The following is a 26,333-nucleotide window of genomic DNA, read 5'->3' as shown; positions in this document are numbered from 1 at the left end:
TATTTATCTTCTAATATATCTCTGTTATTACATTTAGAGTTTTAATGAGTATTTTTGGCATTTTAGCAAAAACAAATAATAACCCAAAGAAGTAAATTTTATAACTCTAGCACCAGTAGATCAAAACTAGTCGACCAAAAACTCTACAAATACGGATGAACCGTTAATAGTCTAATCAAATATATTTAATGAAACTCTATAAGCTTAGTAAATAAAGAGTTATTGACGCAGTCTTAAATTTTAAAGCATTCAGCAGCTACTGACGTGAAGTCCACCTTTAAATTTCTCTTTTTTTTTTCAGTGACGTTGAACCAACTTCAGCCGCAATCCAACAAGCTCTCTCCGGTGATAATTTAATGGAAAAAGACCGTAAACTATCAGAACTGATCGTGCAGCTTCAAATGGCCCGCGAGCAGCTACTCATCCAGCAACAGCAACAGCAGCAACAGTTCCAGCAACAACAGGAAGCCAACAAGGTAAATTAGCTAAAAAATAGTGCCATTTTGTACCTTAGTAAGATAGGCACCCCTTTCAAGCCAGTTGAAAAATGCTCAATTATTTCTCCCATTAATATGCGGGCCGAGAATGATGGGCCCGCTGTGCTTTCGATACCGGTCAGTAATACCTAGGCTTATCGCCTCATTTATTATTTTAATAGCGGACTCTACTTGGGCAAACCGCTTGTCTCGACCCAACCAAACTTGGTTGATTTTAATTTTACTTTTTCCAAGAGTGTTCGCGGCGATTTATGGGCTTTAGAGGCTAGACCTTTACGATTATACTAAGATCGATTATCGTTTAGCATTAAAAATACTGAAAGACCATAAACCTAATTAGGTAAAACTTAAAAGCTAAAACCAGCCCCATTTTACCAATAATATACTCATTTCGAATCTATTTAAAAAAAAAAGATATACAAACGTCCACATTCAAACAAATATACGCAAATATAAAACACACTTCCCAAAAGGCTACGCCGGCAATTACGCGAAAATGCAACAAAGCAAGCAAAACAAATACGCCATATTGAACGTCAAATCAAAATTGTGCACGCATATTATGTTTGCACACAAAGCGTCCATTTATTTGCTGTTCCACCATTATGCTGTGTTTGTGCTGCCTCCGTTGTACAATAACGGCTAATTACCATCGCATCTATTGATATGACTGTGCCCCGCGTGTCTGTTTTTCTCTATATGTTCTTCTCGTTGTCGTTTATTATTATTCCACGTATTAATTACTGTCCGGTCCATTATCGGTAATTATCGCATTTTGTTTGTCGCTTTTTGGACGCAATCGACGAGGGTTCGAAGGTCCTAATGGCATAACTTAGTAGGATACGAATATTTCATTTTTGTTTTTATCTACTCATTGTCACTATCTACTATTAAATTAATATATTTTGTTCTATTAGTCTTTCTAAGGCGTCGGGTTAGACCCTTTGTTCCATCATCATTATAAATCTGAGAGAAACTATTTAAATAAAAAATTAGTAATTGGGAAGCTGAGTCCGGCGATATTTGTCGTGGATCATGAACATCTTGAAGAGAATTTAAAAACAATGAGGAAGAAACTCCAAATGGACAAAAGAGATGCGACTAATATACAGTAGGAATATTTTTCCAATTTTTAGTATCATTATTAATCCTTAAAATATCTGAGAAAGATAATATTTGTTAGGAATCATGGAAAATTTGAAGACGAAAAAAGAAAGAAACCTGTCAATAGGCAGAAGAAGAGTAAGAAATAAATCATCTTGTGGGTGGTAGATATTTATTTTTGATAAATCTCGATGCGAGCTTTTCATATCATTTTTCATCCATATCATCATTACTTTTTGGAAAATGTCCTACCTAAATACTCTATATTAATAGTTCTTATAATTAAGTCATACAGCCTACAACTTTTCGAACCAAGTAGATCTTTGAGATATTTTTTAATAATATAGATTTTCAAACTATCTGATAGGTAGCTAATCTAAAGCTTTATTTAACACCAAAGCGATATAGAGGAAACATAACGAGGGCTTAGTATCAAACAACACTAACGACAAAATAATGTATTTTCAGAAATCAAAAAAAAAAGTTTCATAATATATCAATTTAAGTTGCGCAAGTACAGCTGAAAAATCTGCTATATGAAAAATATTGAACCTTTTTATTGTAAATTGCATTTTTCTAATGGAAAAATTATCAATTTGGTCAGTTTTAATTTGAGGTTTTTTGACATTAATAATCTTTGCAAATGGCAGAATTCATCGGGACTTAGGAGTACGAATAAAACACCATTAATTTAGTGCGACGTTTTGCCGGTTTAATTTCAGCTTCCTCAGGCACTGAAATAATAACATGAACTTACATAACAAAATAGCGAGAAATTCCTTTCCTTAAAATAGGCAAAAATTAACTAACAGCCTTTGTTCAAACATAAATTCAAAAAGGACAACGCAGTTAAAACAATTAGAAACTTACTAATTAAAAACATAGAGTTCATAAGCAAAAAACAAAACGAAAAAAACATCATCTAGTTCATTTCAATAGTTCCTTCTTTAATAAAAGAATAGATTTGAAAGAAAAAAAAATAGTTAAAAGAACAAACCAATTAATTATCTAACCAACCAGTGCTAATCCAAAAAGACGTAAAAGAAACATATTATGAGACACTTTACTAATTTTCTAACTTGCACAATATTTACTTCACACAAGATAATTTTTTTTTTTGAAAATTGGGTTAAAAATTTTAGAAACTTAATGTCAATAAATGTTTACTTTGAATAAAAGATCAATGTATTTGGGTATTTGGTTTTGAGTATCAGGTATAACAAAAATTAGTTTCAAAAAGAAATAATAGATTAAAAATTAATTTTTTTTTAATTATAACTAAAAAAATAAAGAAATTATTAGGAAAATATAATATATATTAAAAATATACATGGTGATAATTTCTGACTCATTGAAGTCTTGATCTTGATTTTGAGTTAATTCTTGCAATGTGTAATAAAAAGGATAATAAGATTATTTTATTACTTATATCATTTTGACAAAGTTCGTGTAAGCCACACAACTTTTTCTTATCAATGGGAATGGGAGCGGTATATTTTTGATTTATCTCTATGTTGGTTTTGGAAAAAAATCTCATCTGATGTCTCTGAATTTCAAATTTTAAGAGTCTTGTATTCTATCATCGTATTTAAAATACACATGATCGATATCATTTTTTTTCCTAATGTCTTATTACCTTACCTTATTTCCATCAAAATCAGTTTTGCTATGTTTTATGTAGTTTTTTATTTTAAATTGGGTTTCCCTTTTAATTCTTTAAAATCTAAAACATAATTTTGATCTATTCCAATCGCATTGTATTTCTCTTGCTTTGAAGCCATTCGTATTGCTGTGTACTATCCAGATGGATAAAATAATTTAAGGTCTTTGCTTGCTATTTCAATATATACATGCATTGAATCAGCTTCTATCTGGAAGTGCCCGGGTTTAAAAAAATCAATTGTCGACTGTTGGAATATAAAGAATATGGACAGCATAAAACAACATATCAGTAACTGCCACATTCCTATTCTGACCTGTACAAGTATCTGACATTAAGCAAAAAGATTTTTAATCTGATAATGTTTTCATATATTTGATCAAAGAGGAAGCAACTTCCACGACCTGCTAATCTTTGGTGCCATACGCAATTTCTTGCCTTCCTTGATGCAACATTGTATATTGTAAAGTTAAATACAGCAAAGCGACTTTTATAAAATATTGACTTGGCTCTTAGTTGAGGACAATAACGAACAGCTTCAAAATAAAATTCACAAAAATTAATTTCATTAATAATTTCCCGATTTTTAAAGATATTCTTCAACTCTCGTACACTTTCTTTTCTTTATAAATTTCTTCGAGTTCTTCGGGTTCTTCGAGTTCTTGGGCATGCAAAAGGTTTTCCTTATCATTGAAATTTTTGCAAATGTACAATTAGGGTAGTAATGTTTTCGTGGAATGTGAAATGCAATATTGAATTTTTTTTGTAAGTAAAAGTTGATTCTTGAGGTGGTGTGGCTATAATATAGCGGGTTGAGAAGGGCTGGAAGACTTTTCTTCAGAAATGAAAATGCCAATCTTTTGTTCAAAGAGTTATGCATCTCGATGAGTTCACTCAGTTATCATCATCAGACTCTAACACTACATAGCTGTGATGTTTACGTTTTACCGAAAATCCTTCGGTAAAACCAACACTTTTCAGAACTGATATTCTCGTTTTTGCATTTTCGACGTACATTTTTCTGATGTTTAGAACTCCGGATAAATATTCTTTTAAGCTGTCTTTTCTGGCGTAATGTGAAACTCTTTTAAAGAAATTAATATGATCGATAATACAAAGCCGAAAATTTCGCAATTTTACACTAGGACTATGCTTACCATATTTATCTTTATCTGAAATATTTTGGTCATTTCTCTTCTTAAGTTTGGTATGACAGTATTGGATATTTTATACGTGACGAGACAAAAACCCTGACAAACTTCTTTCTTTTCTTTATTTTTTACCAAATAGGATGCTCTGGCTTTCTGCCTTTTTGATGCTGGATAATTAGTTCGAGAGGAAAACTTCTTCTTTTCAACAATTAGTCCACTAAGGTATTGCTTTAAAAAAACGCTAACTCTGTTAGGTTTGTTTCTAAGAGAATCATAGAAAAATGTAGTTAAAGTTATACCTAATTTTATTATGGCTAATAGCAGAGATAATTCGTCACATAAAGTTGTACGTTGGTTGAGAGCAAAAAAGTCGAAAAATTTGTTAGTTAATGTTGTTTGACCATTAAGCCCTCGATAAGTTGAAGTAACTGAGTCGCATCATATTTCCATAAAAGAGAAGAGTAAACACTGAAATAAGAGGAGGAAACGATTCATTTAGTTAGGGGTTATTTATTCTGATGTCAGGCCAGACTTTCATTGCTTTATTTCTTCAGTTATCTAGTTCCATTTGGGTGTGATTATTTTTCCTATTGTTAGACGTGTAGTGTTAACGACCACGAACTTAATAAATATACCTGGACTGCCAATCCATTGTACAATAAATGACCACTACTAGGTGGCCACCGTGCATTTTGCGTGATTGTGCCCTTTCGAAGTTCGGTACTGACAAATTTTGATGGTGCCAATTGTAGGGAAACAAAACAAATAAAGCTTTTGGGAGGTTATGTTTACAAAAACTAAATAGAAAGTCACATTTAGTTACTAATTTAAGATAGGTGCTTTACTTCTAATATTTTTCTTGTACTTGTTTAAGAATCTCGTTAAAATTTACCAACTTTTATTTAACTTAGTTTCATTTAGATTTTTAAAATGAAAAACAAAGGCTATTAAAACCCTTTCATTCAGTTTTTATTATACTTATTTCAACAATTCTAATACCGGGCATATGTATATGTTTTAGTTTAGAATATGGCTTAAAAATAATATCAATCGAAATGCTAAGATGGTGAATGAATGATATAAAATAATGTAACTAAAAATATGTACTTTATAGTTTAGATAATAAACGACAAATGAGCTAACCAATACATATATAAAATAAGTTTTATTATTTAAATAAAATTATAAAAAGGAAAATTAGTAATTTAAGAGAGAAAGAAAGAAAAGCTCTACAGGTAAATGTTTTAAACAACTCAACTGGAATGGACAGGGAAGAGGTATAGAAAAAAATGATGTAGATGCTTCAAAATTTCTATTTACTGGCAACTAGTTTCGTGACCTACTATACTTCTTAGAGGAAAGCTTTCCAGAACATGGACAATATCCTCCTGCAGGGTCATATTTTAAGGACATAAATTTAAGGCATTTTAAAATTAAGGTACCATTGTTATTTTTTAGACTACAATTTTTATATAATATGATTTCATTATTTATGAGTGAAGAAAGTCCACGACACTGACCACGAGTCATGACTTTTTCATGACAGATCGCATGTCAAACGTCAGCGTTGTCAACTTCAGTACCTATATTTAATATATATTTTGTTGGTGACACTGAAAATGTTCAGAGTGACCAACCACGATAAAAATGGCGGCCACCAGGCAGCGGTCATTTTTGATCATGGTGGCCATTTGCATTAGCAGTCCAGGTATATTTATAAGTTCGTGTTAACGACAGACGACTTTACTTTTCACTCTTACCTTCACAAACAAAAAAAAAGGAGTTAAGGCATATGAATTGAGTTGATGAACGCCATGGATGAGGATCTTTTGGAAAAATTTGTGAAAATTTGATACTTTGATACAAGAAATAGATAAAAATCTAAATCATTTAAAGTTAAAACATTACAGAATGAACGGAAGTTAGAGAGGTAAATGGGCAGAGCGCATGGGAGGTAACATTTACTTAATAGAAGCAGAGAGTCTACAGATTTAACTTGATAAAAATTCTGATTGAAGTTCAATCTTCATAAAATAATTTGTCTCTATCTCTAGTCTGGTTCCTTCTACTTCAATTCTTACTTGCAGAGCACTACGCTATTATTTCTCCGCACTATTTTTCCTTTATTTTAAGTGCCTTCGAAGTAAGATATACTATTCTACATCTTGTGCTCACCTAATTCTCCATTAGGCGCTTTGCTCAGGTATTTGGAATAATTAAAATTTGTAATCCTTAAAAGTGCATTTTCAGAATATCTGCTTTTTCTGATCCGCGTGTGGTTATACCAAAGTTTTTTTTATTAACAAATCTTTGCAATTCCAATGTTTTTCATTCTCCTTCCTTTTCCCTTAATAAAATAAAAGAATAGTAATGTGCTATTTTACCAAAGATATCTATAAATCTTATGTACAAGCAATATTGTAATTAGAGAAAACTTACAAATTACTCTTAAAAAATACACTTTATTATAATTACTCTTAAATAATGCAAAATACATACATACAATATGTTTAAAGTAATTAAAAAATTAAAATGAATATACAAATGCAATACAAAAAGTCCACGAAAACCATTAAACTATACATCAATCAGAAAACGATCCTGTAACAGAGCAGACCTAAACAACTAATACTTATTTTATGCAGCAATGGACAAGGTCAATTGTTGTCATTTGGATATTCCTCAAAACTATATTAAACCTTTAGCAGTAATATTTTTTAGTTTTCTTTTAAATAGTTTTAGATCAAGAATATTTCTTATGGAGAGAGGAATAAGGTTATAGATTTTTTGGGTCAAATAAATTAATAAATGTCTGGTAAGAGAAATGGTGGGTATAGGATAGGCATATTCATTCAACATATAGGATTTTTCAAGAAGACCTAACATATATACTTGTAAATCAGCGCCGATGTTTCCGAGATAAATAATGAATGGTGTCATGATGCTTATGTTAAAGGATCAGAGATAAGTAACTGCCTTTTTGTATCATAAAAATATTATACTCAACAGACCCTTAGCAGCCAAACCTCACAATGGCAAACCATATCTAATATATAATTCTATCAAGGCAAAGAACACCAAACGGACAACATGCTTCACAAGCTGATGTTTTACACCCTAAGATCAAAGTAGCCAGAAGACAAATTGGATGCTAGATTCAGAATATTATTCTTAAATTTCAATTGACCATCAATAGTCATACCCAAGAGCCTGTAACCTGTTTATTCGTTTGAAGCAGACCATTCTTCAATCATTGCAACATCCTTGATTATCAGATTTCTTATGTGTGCAAGATCCCTATGATGCTAAAAAGTTGTGGAATCATCTGCAAATAAAACCAGCTGGCCGCAAAGTTTTAAAAAGTTTAAGTCATTGATATCAAGTAGGAATAAAAGAAGCGTCAACACTGATCCTTATAGGATACGAGATTTAAGCGTTTTTCATCTAGACAGAGATCCCCTAACTGCAACTCGCTGAATTAGATAAGACTTGAGCCTCTGCAAAGCAACACCCCTATACTCGTATGTATCAAGCTTCTACAATTGTATCTCATAATCCACACAATCCAACACTTTTGATGGATGCATAAACACCATCCAAGAACCTAAAAATAGCATCCTGATATTTGTTCTTATCAATGTCCTTATTTCTTCTTTTATCACCTCTAATTCTTTTTTTGGTACTTTTTCTATAATCTTAAACTATAATAATTATTTAATTGCGAAATAAAAAAATGGTCAAAAATATGTTATTTCGGTAATAAAAAGCAGGAGACCCTTTCAACAAGGTAAACAGTAATAACAACGCAACATTTTCTTTACTGGCTGGGGGCCATTCAGTGGCAGCAGCGGCGGCCTCAAAAGAGCAAAAGGCAACGAAGAAATGACTTGAATGCAGATCGGCAACCCCAACGTTGAAATATGCAGCAGCAGTGCACTAGCCGATTGTATAGGAGTGAGCGCCTCTTTGTCGACTTTTTGTTTGCGTGATGGTGCGCCTTCTTCGGATCCCCTTCAGGTCCGTGATTCCATCGAAATTAAATTTGCATACATCCCTTTTGTCGTACTTCTTCTTTGGCCGCCGCGCTTCAACAAATAGTAGCTCTCCTTGGTAATTAGCTAAATTGAATGGGTCTGTTTTATTTTTAGAAAATTGAACGGGGGAGTTCACAGACTTTGTTGACTAATAAATTAGTTGTGAGTGTGTGTAATTTAGAAAGACGGTTTGTTTAGAACCAGATAAGCCTTTTTTTTATCTTTTGGTTTGCGTGAAACGCTATAATTGAAAAACAAACAAAAAATATTACTGATATTAAACACAGTTTATTCTAGAAAATATAATTTATAAAAATCATAATTTGGCTTCTTAATCTCTCATGGAAAAAATGGGTTTTTTTATTAACAAACTCATTAGGTCAGTCTTGCATTGAATATTCATAAAATACTTTTTTACATATATTTATATTTAAAGAAAAATAACTGACTTAGTAACTAATAAGTTAACAGAAAAGAACAATTTATACAAAATTTATTACTCTTTTTAGACATTTTGTAAATTGCATTTTTACGTCATAAAATGAGTAAGACAACATTTTTTTTTACAATTCTTGCAGATATCGCAGACTGAGATGGCGATATTACAATGAAAATTTAACTTTTTTACTTATCAATCTACTTATCATCCATCATCTCTATATGATTTTGGAACTAATGTCTCTTTGAAAATTGCGTAACTACAGAGTATCCGAGACAAAACAATCCACCCTGAAAATCTTGAAAAATAAATTGTTTAGCCAAAAACGACCGAACACGTCAAACTTAATATTAAGGGGGATATTTATTGTTAGAAATTGCGTTTCTCTATTATTTTTTTAAATGGGAATAGAGGTTTTTTTTATTTCATTAGTTCATTCTCAAATAATATGAATAAACGTGGCTGACATTTTTCAAGTTTAAATCTTGCAATTTTGTTGCCTGCATAAATTTTCTTTATTTTTTAATTATCCAGGTGTTATCTCTAATTAAGAAAAAAAATTGATTCCTAAAATTCAAGTTATTTTGACAAAAACGTCAAAATACCTGCATATTTGGACGGTATTGTTGATTTAGTTATTTTTATTTTAGTATCGGTGTTTTGTTAAAGTGAGCAATAACAACAGTAGCACGAAGTAATTTAGTCCTGGTGTAGTATAGATATCAATTGTTTATATGCTGCAACAACGAGATCTGTTGGTGGGTTTTTATTATCAATCAGGGGCAGTACAAGACAGAAATAATAAAGTTCAGCATCCACTGAGAAGTGAACTTACATTTATGTAGAAAGTGCAGTGTTAAGATGGAACCTGATACATCTGCTAGAAAAATTGCTACCACATCTGGTGTGTCTAAAAGTACCGTTCACAAAATTTTATAATTACACAAATATCATGCCTTCAGGCCAACACATGAGCTAAGTGAAGATGATTTTGATCATGGTATACCATTTGGGAATAATTAAGTTGCAGGTTAAATCATGCTCCTTTTATTTAGATGGTAAAGTCAATAGACGCAACTGTCGATAATAAAGCGATACTAATCCTCATTTATTTCGAGAAACACATACGCAGCGACCCCAAAAACTTAATGCATGAGTTGGTATTCTGGGAGGTCAAATTGTTAGACCTTTTTTTATTAATACAAATCTTAATGCTGAAAATTACTTAGAACTTGTGCAGGACGCCATAAATGCCAGAATAACTCAGTTACTTGAACAAGATGATAACCTTCTAGAAAATGAACTGATGTTTCAACAAGATGGGGCACATTATGCTGCTGGCGTTCGTTATTTTTTGAACGACGTATTTCCTGGACAATGGCCGGAAAGGTGTCGTAGAATGACCTGCTAGATCTCCCGATGTTACCTATTTGAATTTTTTATAGGGTTATCTAAAAATCAAAGTCGTTGCCACAAAGTCTCCCTTGACGATCTTCGAAATAAAATTGTTAACGAATGTTAGTTAATAACGCCGAAAGTGTTGACTATATGCGCAGACGTTTTAAATAATTGTACTGTTATATGGAGGTCAACGGAGATCATTTTTAACAATTAATAAAATTGTTGTTAGACACTTTTTATTTTATTCATTTAAAATAAGATTCATTATGACATCGGAGAAACGCAATTTCTGTCAATAAATGTCCCCTTCAATATTTGACGTGTTTTGGCTAAACAATTTATTAAACTGTAGTTAGCCATTAGTACTAAATTTATATAACATATGATTTCCTTGGTACATACAGGAGTTTCATCTAAGTACGCCAAAACCTAAATATTTATATGTAATTATAATTATTTTAATATTATTGCTAATGATTTGAAATTTCTAAGATGTGATCCACTTCCTCGTCTTCAATAAATTAATTAACGAAGCTTAAGAAAATGCATGTAGCACGTAAACAGCAAGAAGTCCGTATGCAAATAACGAAAGAATGCGTAAAAGACATATAAGGTAAGTCATTGCTGTGTCGAGCAACACTGTTTTTTGATAAGAGAAGTAACCAGAGACAATTTTTCTTAAATCGGCAATAAATATGTATGGGCGCGCCCGGCCGTACGTGTAGTGCAGGTGCCGCGACCACTTCTTGTATCGCATATAGAAATTCACTGGTTAATTGCCATATATATTACGCACATTTGAATAATCCTTATTTGTTTATGGTGCGTGGTGAAAAACTATAACAATTTCTTGTTAATTACTTTCGATCCGTAGGCTAGATTATCTTTTAAATAACTTAGTAAATTGGTTGTTCATATAGCTAAGGGATATCAGGGAAAACTTTCGTTGAATAAGGAGAACATACTTGTGACACTTTTTCTTTCTAATTATTTGTATGCAGCCTATTTTAAGAATTCTCTTCTCTTTTCCTTCTTATTCTTCTGTTTCTTTATTCTCGATTTAGTTCCACTACTTAGTTGGTACTAAATTCTCATCTTCAAGAATGCTTTAAAAGGTAGAGCTAGATTTTCAGTTTAATTACAGAAAACCAACGAGTAGTTTTTTCTTAAAATTGCATCTTTATACTGACTTATTTAATTTTTCTTCTCCTTTACTTTCAAATCTTTTATTTATATTAATATTTGTCTTCTTTTTGCTGTTTCTCTTCTTAGTTTTTCATCTCTGTCGCATTGTCACATGAGCCGTATGCAAATATTTCTCATTCATCAAAAAAGGATCATTTTACACACTTGTTACATAAATAACTATTTTATCAACTTTAACCTAATTATTTATCTCAGTAGTAACTTTATACGTTTAATGAATCGAAACTTATAAAAACTGGTACTGCTTTCAATCATATAATAAATCATTTATTTTAGCAGTAATTCTTGAATGCTGCAACATATTCGTATTTATTTTTTAAGATTAAATTTAACTACGATTAATTAAACTTACTAACTACTAAAAAAACTATATATTCTCGGCTTTTATTAATTTTCATAACAAATAAGTTATCCCAGCAGTAATATTAAAGATTCATGAATCAGAGTAAAAAAATGTCAATTTCTTAATTTTTGTTAACAAATAAATTATTTTAGCAATCATTTTAAAAATTCCTGATACTAAAACCTTAAAAAAATATTTTTTAAACCATAGGCCTGTATGGGATGATATTATGTTTAGCATCATTTATCAGTTATTTTACAGCCTAACCTATTTATTAACTAGTTTTAAAAGCTTATCTTGCAATAAGAATCTATTCTCTATTTCTATTGGTTTATAAATATTTAATAAATAATCTCAGCGGTAATTTTACACATGTAAACATAAAAAAGAATTTAAAAAATTATTTCATTAGTTTAGAGGCAGCAGCATATTTAATTGATGATGATTTCGTAGATCTTTTGAGCTAAACACTATTCTGTAATTCTATTGGCTTGCAAATAATAATTAAATTAGCTCAGATTAGTTAAATCTCAATTACCTTTGAATACTTCTTTCTGTTCATCTTCTTAATCTTTCATCTCTCTTTTAATCCTACGATTTTAGTAGTAAGTTTTATTGCAATGTTTAATAGTATATTCTTTCAATTTTTTCCCTAATACCAGCGAGTAGTTTATCTTTATACTGTTTGATGCATTTCATTACACATCCATTTTTTCCTTCTACTCCCTTTTCTGTATGTTCTTATTTTCCTATTCTTCGTTCTCCTTAACTTGCAAATATCTCAATTTTTTTAGTTCTATTTTATAATACCACCCAGTTTTTTCTCTTTAAGATGCAACACTTAATAAGCTGTTCAACTTATTCTGTTCCATTTCTTTTCCTTCTAATCCATTTCATAAAAAAAATTTTTCTTCTTATTTTTCTTCTTTTCCGTCTGCTTCTTCTTTTTCTTTCTAATTTCTAGTACCAAACTATTGGTTGTGAGCTGTTTAGGGTTTTATAAAAAATCTCTTTACACTTAAGGTAGAAAAAATAATTTCCATAAAATTAAACTTTGCAAAGATTACTATTTTTTTAAATTTTATTCTCTCTTATTTTATTTTTTTAAAGTTATTTAGTTCCTTTCCTAGTGTCTAATCATTCCTTTTTCTTATTCTTTTCATTCTACCTTCTATTCTTTCTAAATCTTCTTACTCTTTCCCTTTTTCTCTTCTTCTTTGACTTTTTATTATTAATTTTCGCCAATCTTCGCCGATTTTAGCTATTTAGGGCCTAATTTTGTTAATCCTATAAAATATAAATTATTAAAAACTGACAATAAATAGATAATAAAAAAAATAGTTTCCATGATTTAAATATTCCAAAAAAACGGTAGTTTTCCAATATTCTATATTGCGTTTCTAAATTTCAATATTATTCCTATTAATCCTTTTTTCTAATTCTTGTCATTCATTGTCGTTTTTTTCATATTCTCTTTTTTTTTACTTCTATTTCAGTTATTGCTTCCATGCATTTGCTTTTGCTTCTTCTTCTTTTTTATTCTTCGCTTAAATAAGCGTAATAAAGTATGTAATAAGCGTAATACTTCACCTACTCATTTCAGGTTCATTACTGTCTTCGTTCTTTCTTCGACAAGTATTTTCTACCTAATTTTGTTCCAGATTTTAAATATCCTTATGTTCGTTAATTAGTGCTGCTCTGTAGGCGAATATTATAAATGAAATTTTAGCTAACCAGTGATTTTTAAATAGTGTTTCCATTTTTCCTCTTTTCATCTTCTTTTTCTTTGAATTTTCATTCAATTAACTATTCACGCTCGTTGTCTTTTTAAACCCTATCTGTTGAGCTATTTTAAATCTGATTCTGACCAATCTTTTCCTTATATCATCCATCAAATGCCCTTACCCTTAGTATTTCTTAGGATATTATTATTTCCTTATCAGTTCTTCAAAATACCTCAGGTCCATTATAAAGGGTTATTTAATAAGGGCGTAAGATTTCAGTTTTCAATAAAACGTGGATTTCTGGAGCAAAGTATTAAAATATTACTTTGCTATACAAAACAGAACCCACAGCCAGAAGTCTAAACGCATTAAATCCCAAGAGCGTGGAGGCTAAATCTGGATACCGAATCGGAAAATGACACGACCAGAATCAGACTCGTGCAAGATGTGGCATTCCTGCTGAAACCAAATCCGTCAAGATCTAAAGCTTCTAGATGAGGTACAAGAAACTACGTTATCATAGCACGATAATGTTTGTCATTCACTGCTACTACATTACCTTCTTCGTTTTTGAAGAAAAATGGCCCAGTTACTCCTCCAGGCCCTATCTATACCATGGGCTTAAAGAATGATGATTCATTCATCGATTCTCTAAGCCCCAATTGTGACAATTTATTTTGACTACTTACAAAGCCATCATGATGAAAATAGACCTCATCACTGAAAATTATTTTTCTTGTAAAATTGATGATAATGTATTTTTCTAAACGACCTCTACGAGCTTTATTCTTTTCACAGTAGATGAATTAGGAAGATTATGTCGACCAAACATTGGACGCACTTTACGAATACTGGCAATTATTTTTTCACCATATTGATAATAACTTTTGACAATCAGTACGCGTTGTTCTAGCATGTAATACTTTATGTTTAATGAACTTATTGCACTGTTTCTCGCACAATGCCTAAATGTGGGTTCCAGGGTTATTATTATTAGTCTTTATTAGGGCACGCAAAGAAAATGCAGCTTTTTATCGGTAACCGCAGCTTTAGTATTGAAAGATAAATCAATGTCATAATTGACAACTAATTTAATTTATAATCTCAATTTAAAAAAAAATACAGTAATACTCTAATACTTAATTTATAATTATGAAATGTAAAATTATGAAAGAAAATAAAGCAAAATTTAGCACTTAATACTTATAGACTTATACATCTGATAATACCTCGCATATACGTATATACTCAGTTCCCAACTTCAAATCAAATCAATGATGACAATTGACAAAACAATTTTGCTAAATTAAATTGAAAATCTGTGACCATTTCTACATATTAATTTCAAAAAAAAAATCTATAAATTACGGCGAACCGATAAATCAGTACCTGAAGAAACCAAGCCAAAAAGGGGGTACCTGAAATTCTGAGTCTCTCCGACTGGCAGCAGGGCCCACCTGGTCTGAATGGGGCTCCGTTGTTGACAGCTATAAGTTTGGGCCAAAAGGGCAGCAGCAGATCAACCAGTTAGGAGGCCTCCAGAATGTCTAGCAGGTAGTGAAAGACAATCAGTATTAGGTGTAGCCGATTGGAAGGAATGCAGGTTCCGGAGGTGATGATCCAAGCGACTTGATGTGGTAACACGTGGAATAGCAAGTGAGGTGGAAGCAGTAACAATAAAAAATGCAGCAAAAGCAGAAGCACAGGATAAGCAGAAGGTACAGGAAGGCCTAAAATTGGGGACCACACATGAGGTTCGGCATGGCGGTCAGTTTTATGGCATTTTTGTGTGGGTAAGTAAGTTAAGTTTTATAAAATTGCTTTCTGGAAAGTTGGATGCATTGATGTTCTTTTGAATTAAACCGAAAAGCTTGCAAATAAAAATTAATTAAATGAAAAAAATAGGAAAATGACGTAGGAATGTGACATGTGCTAACTTACCGAAGATGGAGTGTGGCCTTTTCTGGGGTTTATTTAACATAAAAAAACAAGGAGCCCTATAAACTCTTAGGCCTACTTAGTAAATCAGCAATCAAGCCATTCTAGCACATACTAGTAACAACTAAAAAAAAATCAGGCTAAGATAGGGTCTACCTTTTCACGTCCGCATTAAGCGAAACTATCTGTCATACTCTAGAACCAGAAGTACCTAGGTGTTGACATGCTAAGTTTAACTACTAGGTACTATCTGGTACCAACATTGGTTTAAGTAATTTGCAACTATGGAGCAACTTATAACTTGAGGCCATGGCTTAGCAACAATGATTTACAAAAAAAAAACTGACAGACCAGATTGACACTAACATTCTTCATTTATCACTATTGATCCTTATGACTTGAACAAAATAAACAAATAATTAATATGTGCTCAGTATTCATTAAAATCTAAAATAGGCCAAATTGACCTGCAAGGTAAAATCAACGTAAAATCAATGGCAGTTCTTAATGCTATTCAATCAACAAAACTATGAAACAATATTCCGTATTATTATTTACTTTCCTCACCCAATAATGGTTTTCCTTTCAGATCGGGTATATTAGGAGGGACCATATTAACGGTGTATCATATCTATGTAGTATATATATTTATATATGATTTTTAAATAAATTATTTAATAAAACTATGGTTGAAATTTACTTTATCCTGGCAAAAAAATAAATAAATTAGTTAATATATCTGTTGGAATTCAACCTGTAACAAACCTCATATCTGTGAACTTTCGATCTGCCACGTCATGATCATGTGATATTATAACTGTCAAACATGGCGGGCAATTTAAATCTTGCGTTGAAACACCCTTTATTTTAACATATATCCTTTTTAATTATATTAATTTTACTTAGTCTCCTTTACATTTCCTTATTGTTATTAAGAACTAAAAGTATAAACCAGTTTTCTTGACAATAAATAATAACTTAGATATAATAATAAAAAGCCAAATCAATAAGAAATCAAAACATTATTCAATTAAACGGGCGCGCGTGTAATTAATAACAAAATCCGATAGCGAAGCGAGCCTAGAGCGAGTCCCGGGCCGTGATTTAAATCCCCCCGATGCTTTATTCCGATTTTACAATGTAAAATGAAAATTTAATTTATAGTACTCTTTAACCTTACAAGTATTAAACTCAACAGTACCGCTCGCAAAGACGAGTCGTAAAAGCGAATGTAAAAGTACCGGCCATCGGATGATGCACAAACATTTTACAAGAAGTTTTACAACGCGTACAAGGATACGTTATACAACGACAACAAATAATGTTTCGATGGCGACCCGACAGGGATGGGAACTGCGAAAAAATCGTAAAAATCTCAAATTGCCGGTATAAAATCAGCAGCGCTGAGTTAATGATAACTTTTATGAGTTTTAGAAGCGTAATTTATATCGCGGGATTCATCGTATGACGAGTATAAAGGGTTCATTTTTTTTATAATATGATCGGTTCTTTGAAATTTTTAATTGAATGGTCATTGCCATTAGCAATAAAGTTTAGGTATGATATTATAACATGGTCGCTTATTACAGGTGTTAACATTTCCAGTTTGCCATGGGTTCAAGAATCTAAAAGAAAATCGTATTCCCCATCTACTTCTTATTATTATTGATATTTCTCTGTCCTTGCATCACTTTTTAATTATCATTCCAGTAAGTAATTTCAAAGAATGCTGATTAACTCTATGTTAAAATAGGTTATTGCTGAAGATAAAGAGAAGAAAAAAAACTACCAAATATATTTTTTAATTTCAAGCAAAAAGGAAGTTCTAGACATTTATAGCAACTTTTTTAACTAATACTAACAACAACTCACTAACTAACTAACAACAAGTTGATTGGTTGCTTACGAGTTTTCTTTATTTGGCAATCGAAGTACTAATAAAACCATATTGAGATAATTGAAATTTTAGGAAAAATGATATATGATATATGATATGCATCTAAGTCTATAATTTTCTTTTAAAAAACATCATTTTGACATTAAACGTTTAGCCCTACCTAATTCACATAAGTAAAATCGCTATTGAGATAAATTATTTATTATTACTAAGCATCTCTCTTACTTACTCAGATTAGTTCTATCCAGATTTTAAATTTTCAACTCTGCACTTCAGAAAGCCTAAAGCAGCTAGAAAAATGCTGTTGAAGAGGCTTAGACATAAAAAAGATATAAAAAAGATCCTAGTCATTACATTTGACTTGCAGCAAGCACTCCCAACTTCAAACTTAACAACCGGGCCATATTTTTACAAGAAAAATTTGTGGTATTACAATTATAGTATCCACTGCTGTAATGGAAGGAACAGGGTTTCTTCTACTTATGGAATAGTCTGTAGCAAAAAGGGGCTCCGATAAAATTGCGAGTTACTTATTAAAGTATTTTGAGACATTGGATATTAGATGTGAAATATCATATGCCGTATTTGACAACAATGGTGGACAAAATAAGAACTGGACCATTGTAGCGCTGTGGTTACATCTTTTGGCCCAACAGAGATTTTCCGAAATCATTCAAATCTTTCCGGAAGTCGGACATACAATGCCGATTAGTGATCGTCATTTTGCACGTGTTGAAAAGGCAGCAAGAAAACAGGCACAAACCGTCTATTCTCCCCAGCAATGGGCAAATATTCTAAAAACAGCTCAGAAGCAAGGAGCCTTTCAAGTTACCGTAATGACAAAGGAAGATTTGTTCTTTTTGTTTTCTGAACTTCGCAAGTACTTTAAGCACCATCTGATGCTGGAATTCGCTCTGCCGTAAAACTGGAATTCCGCTGTGAAGATCCTTTACAATTTTTTTGTATATAAAACCTAACCCAATATATATATATATATATATATATATATATATATATATATATATAATAACTTTATTGTATTTATTATTAAAATATGTTTTTTTTTGTTTCTCAGATTTTCCTTTATGTGGCATAACAGGTTTTACAGCCGAGGTCTTCCAATAACGATGACCATAAATTTTTTCTTCAAGATTGAATTATTTAGAATCATATTTGTAAATAGGAATCCCTATTTTTTATGCCGGATTCCCAAAGAGCTCAAAAGTTAACCTTGGAAATAGAATTTAATAATTTATTGGCAACCTTGACAAGGTCAAAAATTTTAAAAACTGCAAAGCTGTTTCTTTAAGTCATTTTGAAGGTTATTCTTTAATCATTTCAAGCCCACCACGCAAATAACTTTATAACAGCAAGCAATATTAAAGGTTTTTATGTTGTGGTTACGATGACCTTGAGTTTTCCATTTAAGGCTATATGTAAGATCACATTTGTAAATGGAAAGCCAAAATGGTCACTGCAATAAAGAACTTTTTAGGCTGATTTGGAAATGGAAAAACTTAATATAAGCATGCAAGAGCCATCTTAATTTTACAACCAATATCCAAGGATTTTTTATGAACATTTAAGGTCTTTTTGCGTCTCACTTTTTATAGTAGGGAATTTAGCATCAAAAACAGACGCAATAATTTTAAAAAATTATATTGAAAATTTAAATTTAAATTCAAAGACATCGTTATTTATCTCTTATCGTAACCCTCTAACTTATGAGAAGCTAATTTTTTTATATAACTGATTTGTAAAGACCAACGAATAACCTTGTAAAATGACCTCACTCTCGGTTAGCGTATCCGTTGTCACAATTAATGTTGATAATCCGTACAAAGGTATCTTCGCTCAACGTTTATTTCGCTCAATTTTTATTATTATTAAAAAAATAAATAAAAACAGCAGATATTTTGCAGTTTTTTAAGCATGTGACCATGATTGTCCCGTCAAGTCTACTAGCAAAAGTTTTAAATCGAACGGAAACGTTATCGATCTTCTTCAATCCAGTATCTAAGATAGAGAATTTTATTAAAAAAAGTGACCTTGTTTTTCAAATAAAAATTAACCCATTAAGATCAAATTCAAAATCATCGTTTCCATTCCTACTCATTCATATTATTATAATATGATTGTCAGTAATATCGGGGTCTCAGAGAGATTATAATATCAGAATATTGTAAAAATTTTCTTCGCTTCTATAAGATGTATTTGTTTCGTTAACTATGAGGGATTATTAGATATTGTATTCCTCTGCTTAGGGCCTCGCTAGGTGCGATTGAAGATTTGAGGGATTCAAAAAATAAAAACAATTACAAGTAAATAATTAAACTTACATTCCTACATTGGTAACTTACTTGCAATGATCAGTATAAAGTATGTTTTGTGAAATTCGGAGTTTTTTTGTTAATAAAGTTGTTGACAGACTTGCAAAGTAGATTTTAATTTCTTATTAATATTTTTGTTTTATAAGTTCTTGTAGATTTCTTAAGTTGTCACCGCGGGTCCTCCAAACTCTCTATTTTAATGTTCTTGACTAGGCTCTCATCATTCGAATAAAATAAATGAGTTTTTGAATATTTTTTATTAATATGTGTAATCCTCTTAAAATAAATGCCTAGATTATTAAGAGCATACCGATAAGGATAAAAACATAATTTGCACTATTTTCTAGTCAATAAAACTTTCAAATCGTAGTCCAGATAAATATGTAAAAGGTCCAATTTTTTTTTCGTCAAAAATGCTGTTAATATATTATGACTAAGTTTTAAGAAAAATATAAGAAAGAAGTTTCCTCATTTTCACACTTTTTGTTGACTCTTGGCCAAAGGTCTATACATTTCTAAAAGTCAGTGCTAAGATAAATAATTTTACAAGTAAATTAGAGTTTTGTTCTTATATTGAATTGTGGCCAGATTATTACTTTATCAAACTTAAGTTGATTAATAGTATTTTCTAATTAACGCTCTTTTAAAATCACTGCACAATCTTATTTTTCTTTTAATTTTTAAACCAAAGCAGCACAAAACAGTTTTTTACTGGCTCGATGAACCTTTTTATTATAGAGAATTTTTTAATTTTAATTTCTTGATGCGCCTTGTCCTTAAATATCATTAAAAATTCAATATTGCTTGAAAAAGTTTTTTTTTTATGGAGCATGCTTATTAATTAAATGAAGTAAATTTTCATTAAATCTATCTATCTTTGTATTAATGATATTTGAATGCTCAAGGTAGTGGCAAAAAATGCATCCCCTTGGAGTAAGGGTGAATTTATGCTATAGAATAATCTATATTTCATTTAAAGGTAAGAATTAATTTTTTTAGGAAAACCAAAAATAGCATTATGATTAGTAATTACATTTGGCATACATAGGGAGCCAATATTCCTATAATTTAAGTTATTATTATTTATAATAACATATTTATTTTGTCTTATGAAAGCACCTAGAATAAATTTTTTACGTTAAAAATAAATAAAAAAATACTAAGTGAGGGAGCAAATAAAGAAATATAATAAGATCTAAATTTTAAAGCCATTTAAGTTTAAAACTTTTCTCGAATTGAATACGTTCTAAATCCTCCTCGTATTTGTCGCATCGTATTACATGCAGGTACACTCCGACGTCGTCTTGAATATATAATTAAGTGGAATTACAGTGTCTTTTAAGATAAGAGTTAATTTAATAATACGGGAAAGATGCGTATTCCCGATACGTGTGGGTACCTATAAAGGAGCCAGAGAAGTTACGAGGCACGTATTACACTTCTTACTCTCATGCGAATACCATTAAAAGAAATATTTGTTTATTTTTATCAGATGCTGCAATTACGCATGTCATAATTTATAATATTTTTCCCCTCCATCCACATCTATAAAACTTTTTCCATTAATTTACCGCAACAGTTTTATTACCGTTAGTAATAAAATACTTTAGATTCTATTAATTTCATTATACCATTCTTAAGTTATTACCATGCTGTCGTATAAAACCGAGAGATATTTTAATCTGAAGCAAACGCATCTTCGTCTCCGTATGAATTTCATCGTAAGAATTCTCTTGAAAATTCTCATCAAAACGAAATCAAATTAATTCAGCTCTCCGATGGGACACCTATAAATTCTTAGGCGCCCATTAAACCGTATAGACAGTCGATGTCTAGATGCCGTTAGATGATAACCATATAATTGCAATATTAATAACGAAGAAATTTGTATTACAGGTGCCATTTCCGACAGCCGTATGGGGGCTGAATTTATGGAACCGGAGTGGCCCAGACGGTAGCCATTTCATACTGTTTAATATGGTATATTTGTTGCGTGATTTAGGGCTCTTGTGACGTCTCTTTAGAGTTATTACCCCAATTAATTATGTTTAATATTGTTTCAGTTCATATTAGTGGTTATACGTATATGGGATCCGTGAAAATAACCGTTAAATATTATAATTATAGATAGAATAAAATTCAATTGAAGGTTGTAATGTATTTAATTATCGACCATAATTTCAAAGGTTCATCCTGCCAGAATAAAAGTGTTAGGCACTTCTATTGAATTGCAAGTAATAAATACATTGTTTGGTTAACCAAGCTAATAAGGAACTATTTTGTACTACTTTGTAATACTTTATCTGACCAGTGGTTTTACAGATTTGTTACTTAAAGTTAGGCGATTAAGATTAAATATATAATGAAATTCTTTTTTTATCAAATATTATTTAATTTAATTTTTATTATTCTATTATAACTATTATATACCATTCAAATATACTTACGCTTAAAGTTATAGCTAATTCATAGATTGCTTGACAGTAAAAACAATGTTTCTCTACTTATGTAGTATATTGGACGCGATAAGACATTTCTCTCGCAGGTGATTTTAAACGTTCGAACCCTAACCGGTAAAGGAAATTTTTTTTTATCGGCTGTAGTTTAGTTATTAATTTTAATAATGATGTGTTCATACGTTTATTAAAGCGAAACCGATACTGCTTTTAATATATAATAAATCACTTATCTTAGTCGTAATTCCTAAAATGCTACGACATACTCGTATTTATTTTGACTCTTATTTTTTAAGATGATTACATTCAACTATGAATATTTTACCGAGCAACTAAAAAATTATATATTATTGGCTTTTAATAATTTTTATAATAAATAAATTATCTCAGTAATAATTTAAAAAATGTATTATTTCAAAACTCTATTTTCTTTTACCATAGGTTGTGATATGCGATAACATAAATATTTTATCAGTCATTTCACTGTCTAATCAATTAATGTCGGCTATAATTTTAAAGGTTTATCCCGCAGGAAAAAAATATTCTGTAACCCTAATAGCTTGCAAATAATCAATAAATAATCGCAGTAGTGATTTTAAAAATATATACATTAAGAAAAAGTTAATTCACCAATTATTTACGTTCAATATTGCTTAAATTAAGATTAACTTAATTAATTAATTAATTAGATGTAACTTATCTTAGTTTAACTTAAAAATTTAAGTATAACATGGTGTTTAATAGAGAGCAAGTCCCACAAGAGGACAAAAGTTAAGTGTTTCCTCTTTTTTTCTGTTTTCCCCTTTAATTTTTCTTTTTTAACAAAAGCACAAACTTCTTTTCTGGCGAGAAGCATTTTAGACTGCTGTTACAAATAGCTGTTTTTTCCTTATTCTCCTTCTTCTAGGTTTTATTCTTTTTTTTTCTTCCTCTTCTGAAATAATTTGTCCATCTCTGTTTTTGCTTTGTTGGTCCTATTTCTATTTACCTTCTTCTGAAACTGCGTCTTTATGAATACCTGGTTTATTCTACCAAGGATCCTTAAGCCCCTTTCAAGGCACTAAAGGTTATTTATCGAATGTGAGCCTCTTGCAGGTCCTTGGTTAGCCTCTAAGAACTTTTAAACTCTTCCAGGTGAATAAAGATCTTCTGCCAAACTCTAGATATTTAGTTTTGTATATTTAAGGTAATTTCCAGGCAACAATGAATCCATCTCTTCTAGGTAATCCGTTAATCTCAGAGGATAATAAAATGAAATTTTTAAAAACTGACTTCAATTACCTAAAAGTAATAGATTAAAAGCCTGGAAAAAATAAGAATCTAAGTTAAGTGCCTAAAAATAGACTTCAGCTTACTTCAGGATATATTTAAGCATTATCTTTGATGCTTGAATCTGCGTCGCTATAAATGCCTGGCATATTCTAAGGACTCTTATGCTCCTTCAATGACACTAAAAGTTATTTCAGGAATTTAAGTTTACTGGAGATCCTGGAATAAAACCCTAAGGACTCTTAAACCTCTTACAGGTAGTCTTCCGACAAATTGTAGATTTTGGTTTTTGAAAAGATAGAATTTGACATTAACTTACTACAGGATATATTAGAGCAATGTAAGTTATCTTTGATGCCTGAATCTGCGTCTTTATAGATGCCTGGCATATTTTACCAGGGACTGTTATGCTTCTTCCATGATAATAAATGTTTTTTTTAGGAAACTTATGAGTTTCTTCGTTAAGCCTCTACGGACTCCTAAACCTTTTCCAAGTGATTAAAGATTTTCCGACAAACTGTAGATTTTGAAATTTGCATTTCTATATATTTCTGGCACATTCTACCAAAAAATTCTTTTATGTTCCCTTCATAACACTAAAGGTTATTTCAATATTTTGAGTTTTTTTTAAGATCTTGGAATAAAACCCCAAGGACTCTTAAACCTGTTACAGGTGGTTTTGCTGGCAAATTGTAGTTTTTGATTTTTGAATAGAAATAATTTAACTTTAACTTACTAGAAGATATATTACAGCATTCTGGCTTATCTTTGATGTCTGAATCTGCCTCTTTCTAAATGCCTGGCATATTTTAGTAAGAACTATTATGGTTCTTCCATAATAATAAATGTTTTTTTTTTGGAATCTGAGTCTCTTAGAGATTCTGTATTAAGTCTCTAATACTCCTTAACATCTTCCAAGTGATTGAAGGTCTTCCGGCAAACTGTAGATTTTTAATCTTATATTGGAATTTATATATTTAAATTTTTAAGGTAATTTACAGGTAAAAATTATTACTAGACTAATATTAATAAAAAATTCAGATTTTTAAAAACTGACTTTAGCTGCCTAAGGGCTAGAAGGTCTGAAGATTATTTCAGATATCTGAGTCTCTTAAAGGTCCTGGAATAAACTTATAATAAGGACCTTCAAACCTCTTTCAAGAGATTGAAGGTCTTCTGGCAAGCTATAGATTTTTGTTTTTTTTTTTAATATTGGTTGTTGTCTATTTAATAATTTAGGGTAATGTCCAGATAATTGAGGATAATATAATTGATAAAAAAGTTTATTGATTCTGACAATTATGGATTAGTGTTCCAAAGGTTATTAAGTTGCTCTTTGTTTTGAGAATTTAGTTTTAACTTTTAAAGATTAAGGTGCAGACAATTGAACAAATAATTAAAAGAGTTTGCTTTTGTTTTTCTAGATTGTTTTTTTCTGCTTTATATTCTTCATCTATTTTTTCTTCATATTCTTCTTCAGAAACACCCTAGGCTTTAATACATTTCACTATTTTTTTATTTCTTATCTGCACGAATCGAATCCAGCGAGTGCAAAAAATGTGCAGTTTGTTTTTAGCAATAAAGCATACGAACAATGGTGTCAGAAAAATTTAAAATTTTACGATGATTGCCCATTTCAAAGCTTTGGGAAGTACAATTTCTAGTCTTTACTCATCGTTTCTCCTGTCAGATGTGCCCAAGTGCTTAAGAGAAAAGATTTTTTTTTCGTACGGTAAACATCAGATAACTGTTCGACGTAATAATTCACTTGTGATTACTAAATTTAAAAGCTGCTTTTTTAAAATATTATAAAATAGCATTCATAACTCGCTGAAAATGTCTTCGGTTACAAATTTAAACAACGCAAGATGTTTTATTCTCTTAGTACGACACCGTTAGTACGACACCGACACGTAGTATTTTATTACTACTTTGTCTCTTTATCCTTGTCCTGGCCAATTGATTATTCTTTTTCTTCCTTTATATATTCTTGATCTACCATTTTTTACCTTCAGAACCATCTCAGGCTTCATGTCACTGAATCTTCTGAGATTAGTCAAGTGCATGAAATAAACCTCAAATATTTCTGACATGCAGCCACAGAAAAATTCGATTTAATAAAACAGAAAACAAGATACATTAACTAAGTATCCAAAACCCTCCTTTACCACTGAAAAAAAGGACAAAATAAAATTTACGCTCGTTTTAATGCAGAACTCCTAAAACAAATGTGGGAATAGCAGAGGCATCGGAAAACAAAATAAAACAACGAACCCCGCTGATTCTAATATTCAAACACAGAGAGAAGAGTGAACCCGGGACTCTCCGTACTCCCGGATATGCGGATTGGCTCTAACTCTTAAACAAATAACGCTACATCAGAAAGCAGGACTTTGATTTCCATTACTTAATTACACAGGAACGGGGATAAATCGGAGTTGAGGGGCACCAGCAGGAGCGGCGGCGTTGCCTCCTTTGACGATCCACGGCAAGTCGCTGGCAAATCAACGGCATATGGCGGGGGCATAAGCTAATGATAATACAATTATTTCTTGTGTAAATTAAACAGGGATGGATCTCAAAGAGCGTCCGCGGATCGTTAGTGAAAATAAGGTGGGATGAGATTCAGTTGAATATTTGACTACCCACGTTAAATTTTCTAATTAGTTATCAACGCATAGACAAGTGTTGATTTTGAGTTGAAATTTCGTAAAAATAATCAGTTTTGATACTCGTATACTTTTGATATTTATGTTTAAAAAAATGAAATATCATATCTAATTTAGTTATGCTATATTAATTGCATTTTTTTCATGGTCTTTGTAGTGGAATGGACACTAATCAGAAAATTTACTAAAGTGCCTTCGAGTTATTACTCGAAAGG

The 26,333-nt window shown here is 31.0% G+C and overlaps 1 protein-coding gene and 1 long non-coding RNA gene across 4 annotated transcripts in view; one reads left to right on the top strand and one right to left on the bottom strand.

Moving 5' to 3' along the window:
- Nucleotides 1-15,117, bottom strand: part of LOC126737002 (uncharacterized) — a 73,487-nt gene extending 58,370 nt beyond the window's left edge. Inside the window, exon 1 of the long non-coding RNA XR_007660845.1 lies at nt 14,978-15,117. This is a non-coding gene — a long non-coding RNA (uncharacterized LOC126737002). The remainder of the gene's footprint in view (nt 1-14,977) is intronic.
- Nucleotides 1-26,333, top strand: part of LOC126737001 (transcription factor SOX-5-like) — a 416,570-nt gene that overhangs the window by 303,128 nt on the left and 87,109 nt on the right. For all 3 annotated transcript variants that reach the window (XM_050441666.1, XM_050441664.1, XM_050441665.1), the window contains exon 3: nt 302-476. In XM_050441666.1, the coding sequence (XP_050297623.1) occupies nt 302-476 (175 nt within the window). The remainder of the gene's footprint in view (nt 1-301; nt 477-26,333) is intronic.

Source organism: Anthonomus grandis, chromosome 6 (genome assembly GCF_022605725.1).
Source record: "Anthonomus grandis grandis chromosome 6, icAntGran1.3, whole genome shotgun sequence".
NCBI classification, from domain to species: Eukaryota; Metazoa; Arthropoda; class Insecta; order Coleoptera; family Curculionidae; genus Anthonomus; species Anthonomus grandis.
Note: the sequence above shows the minus strand (reverse complement) of the source record. Positions and strands in the feature narration are given on the sequence as shown.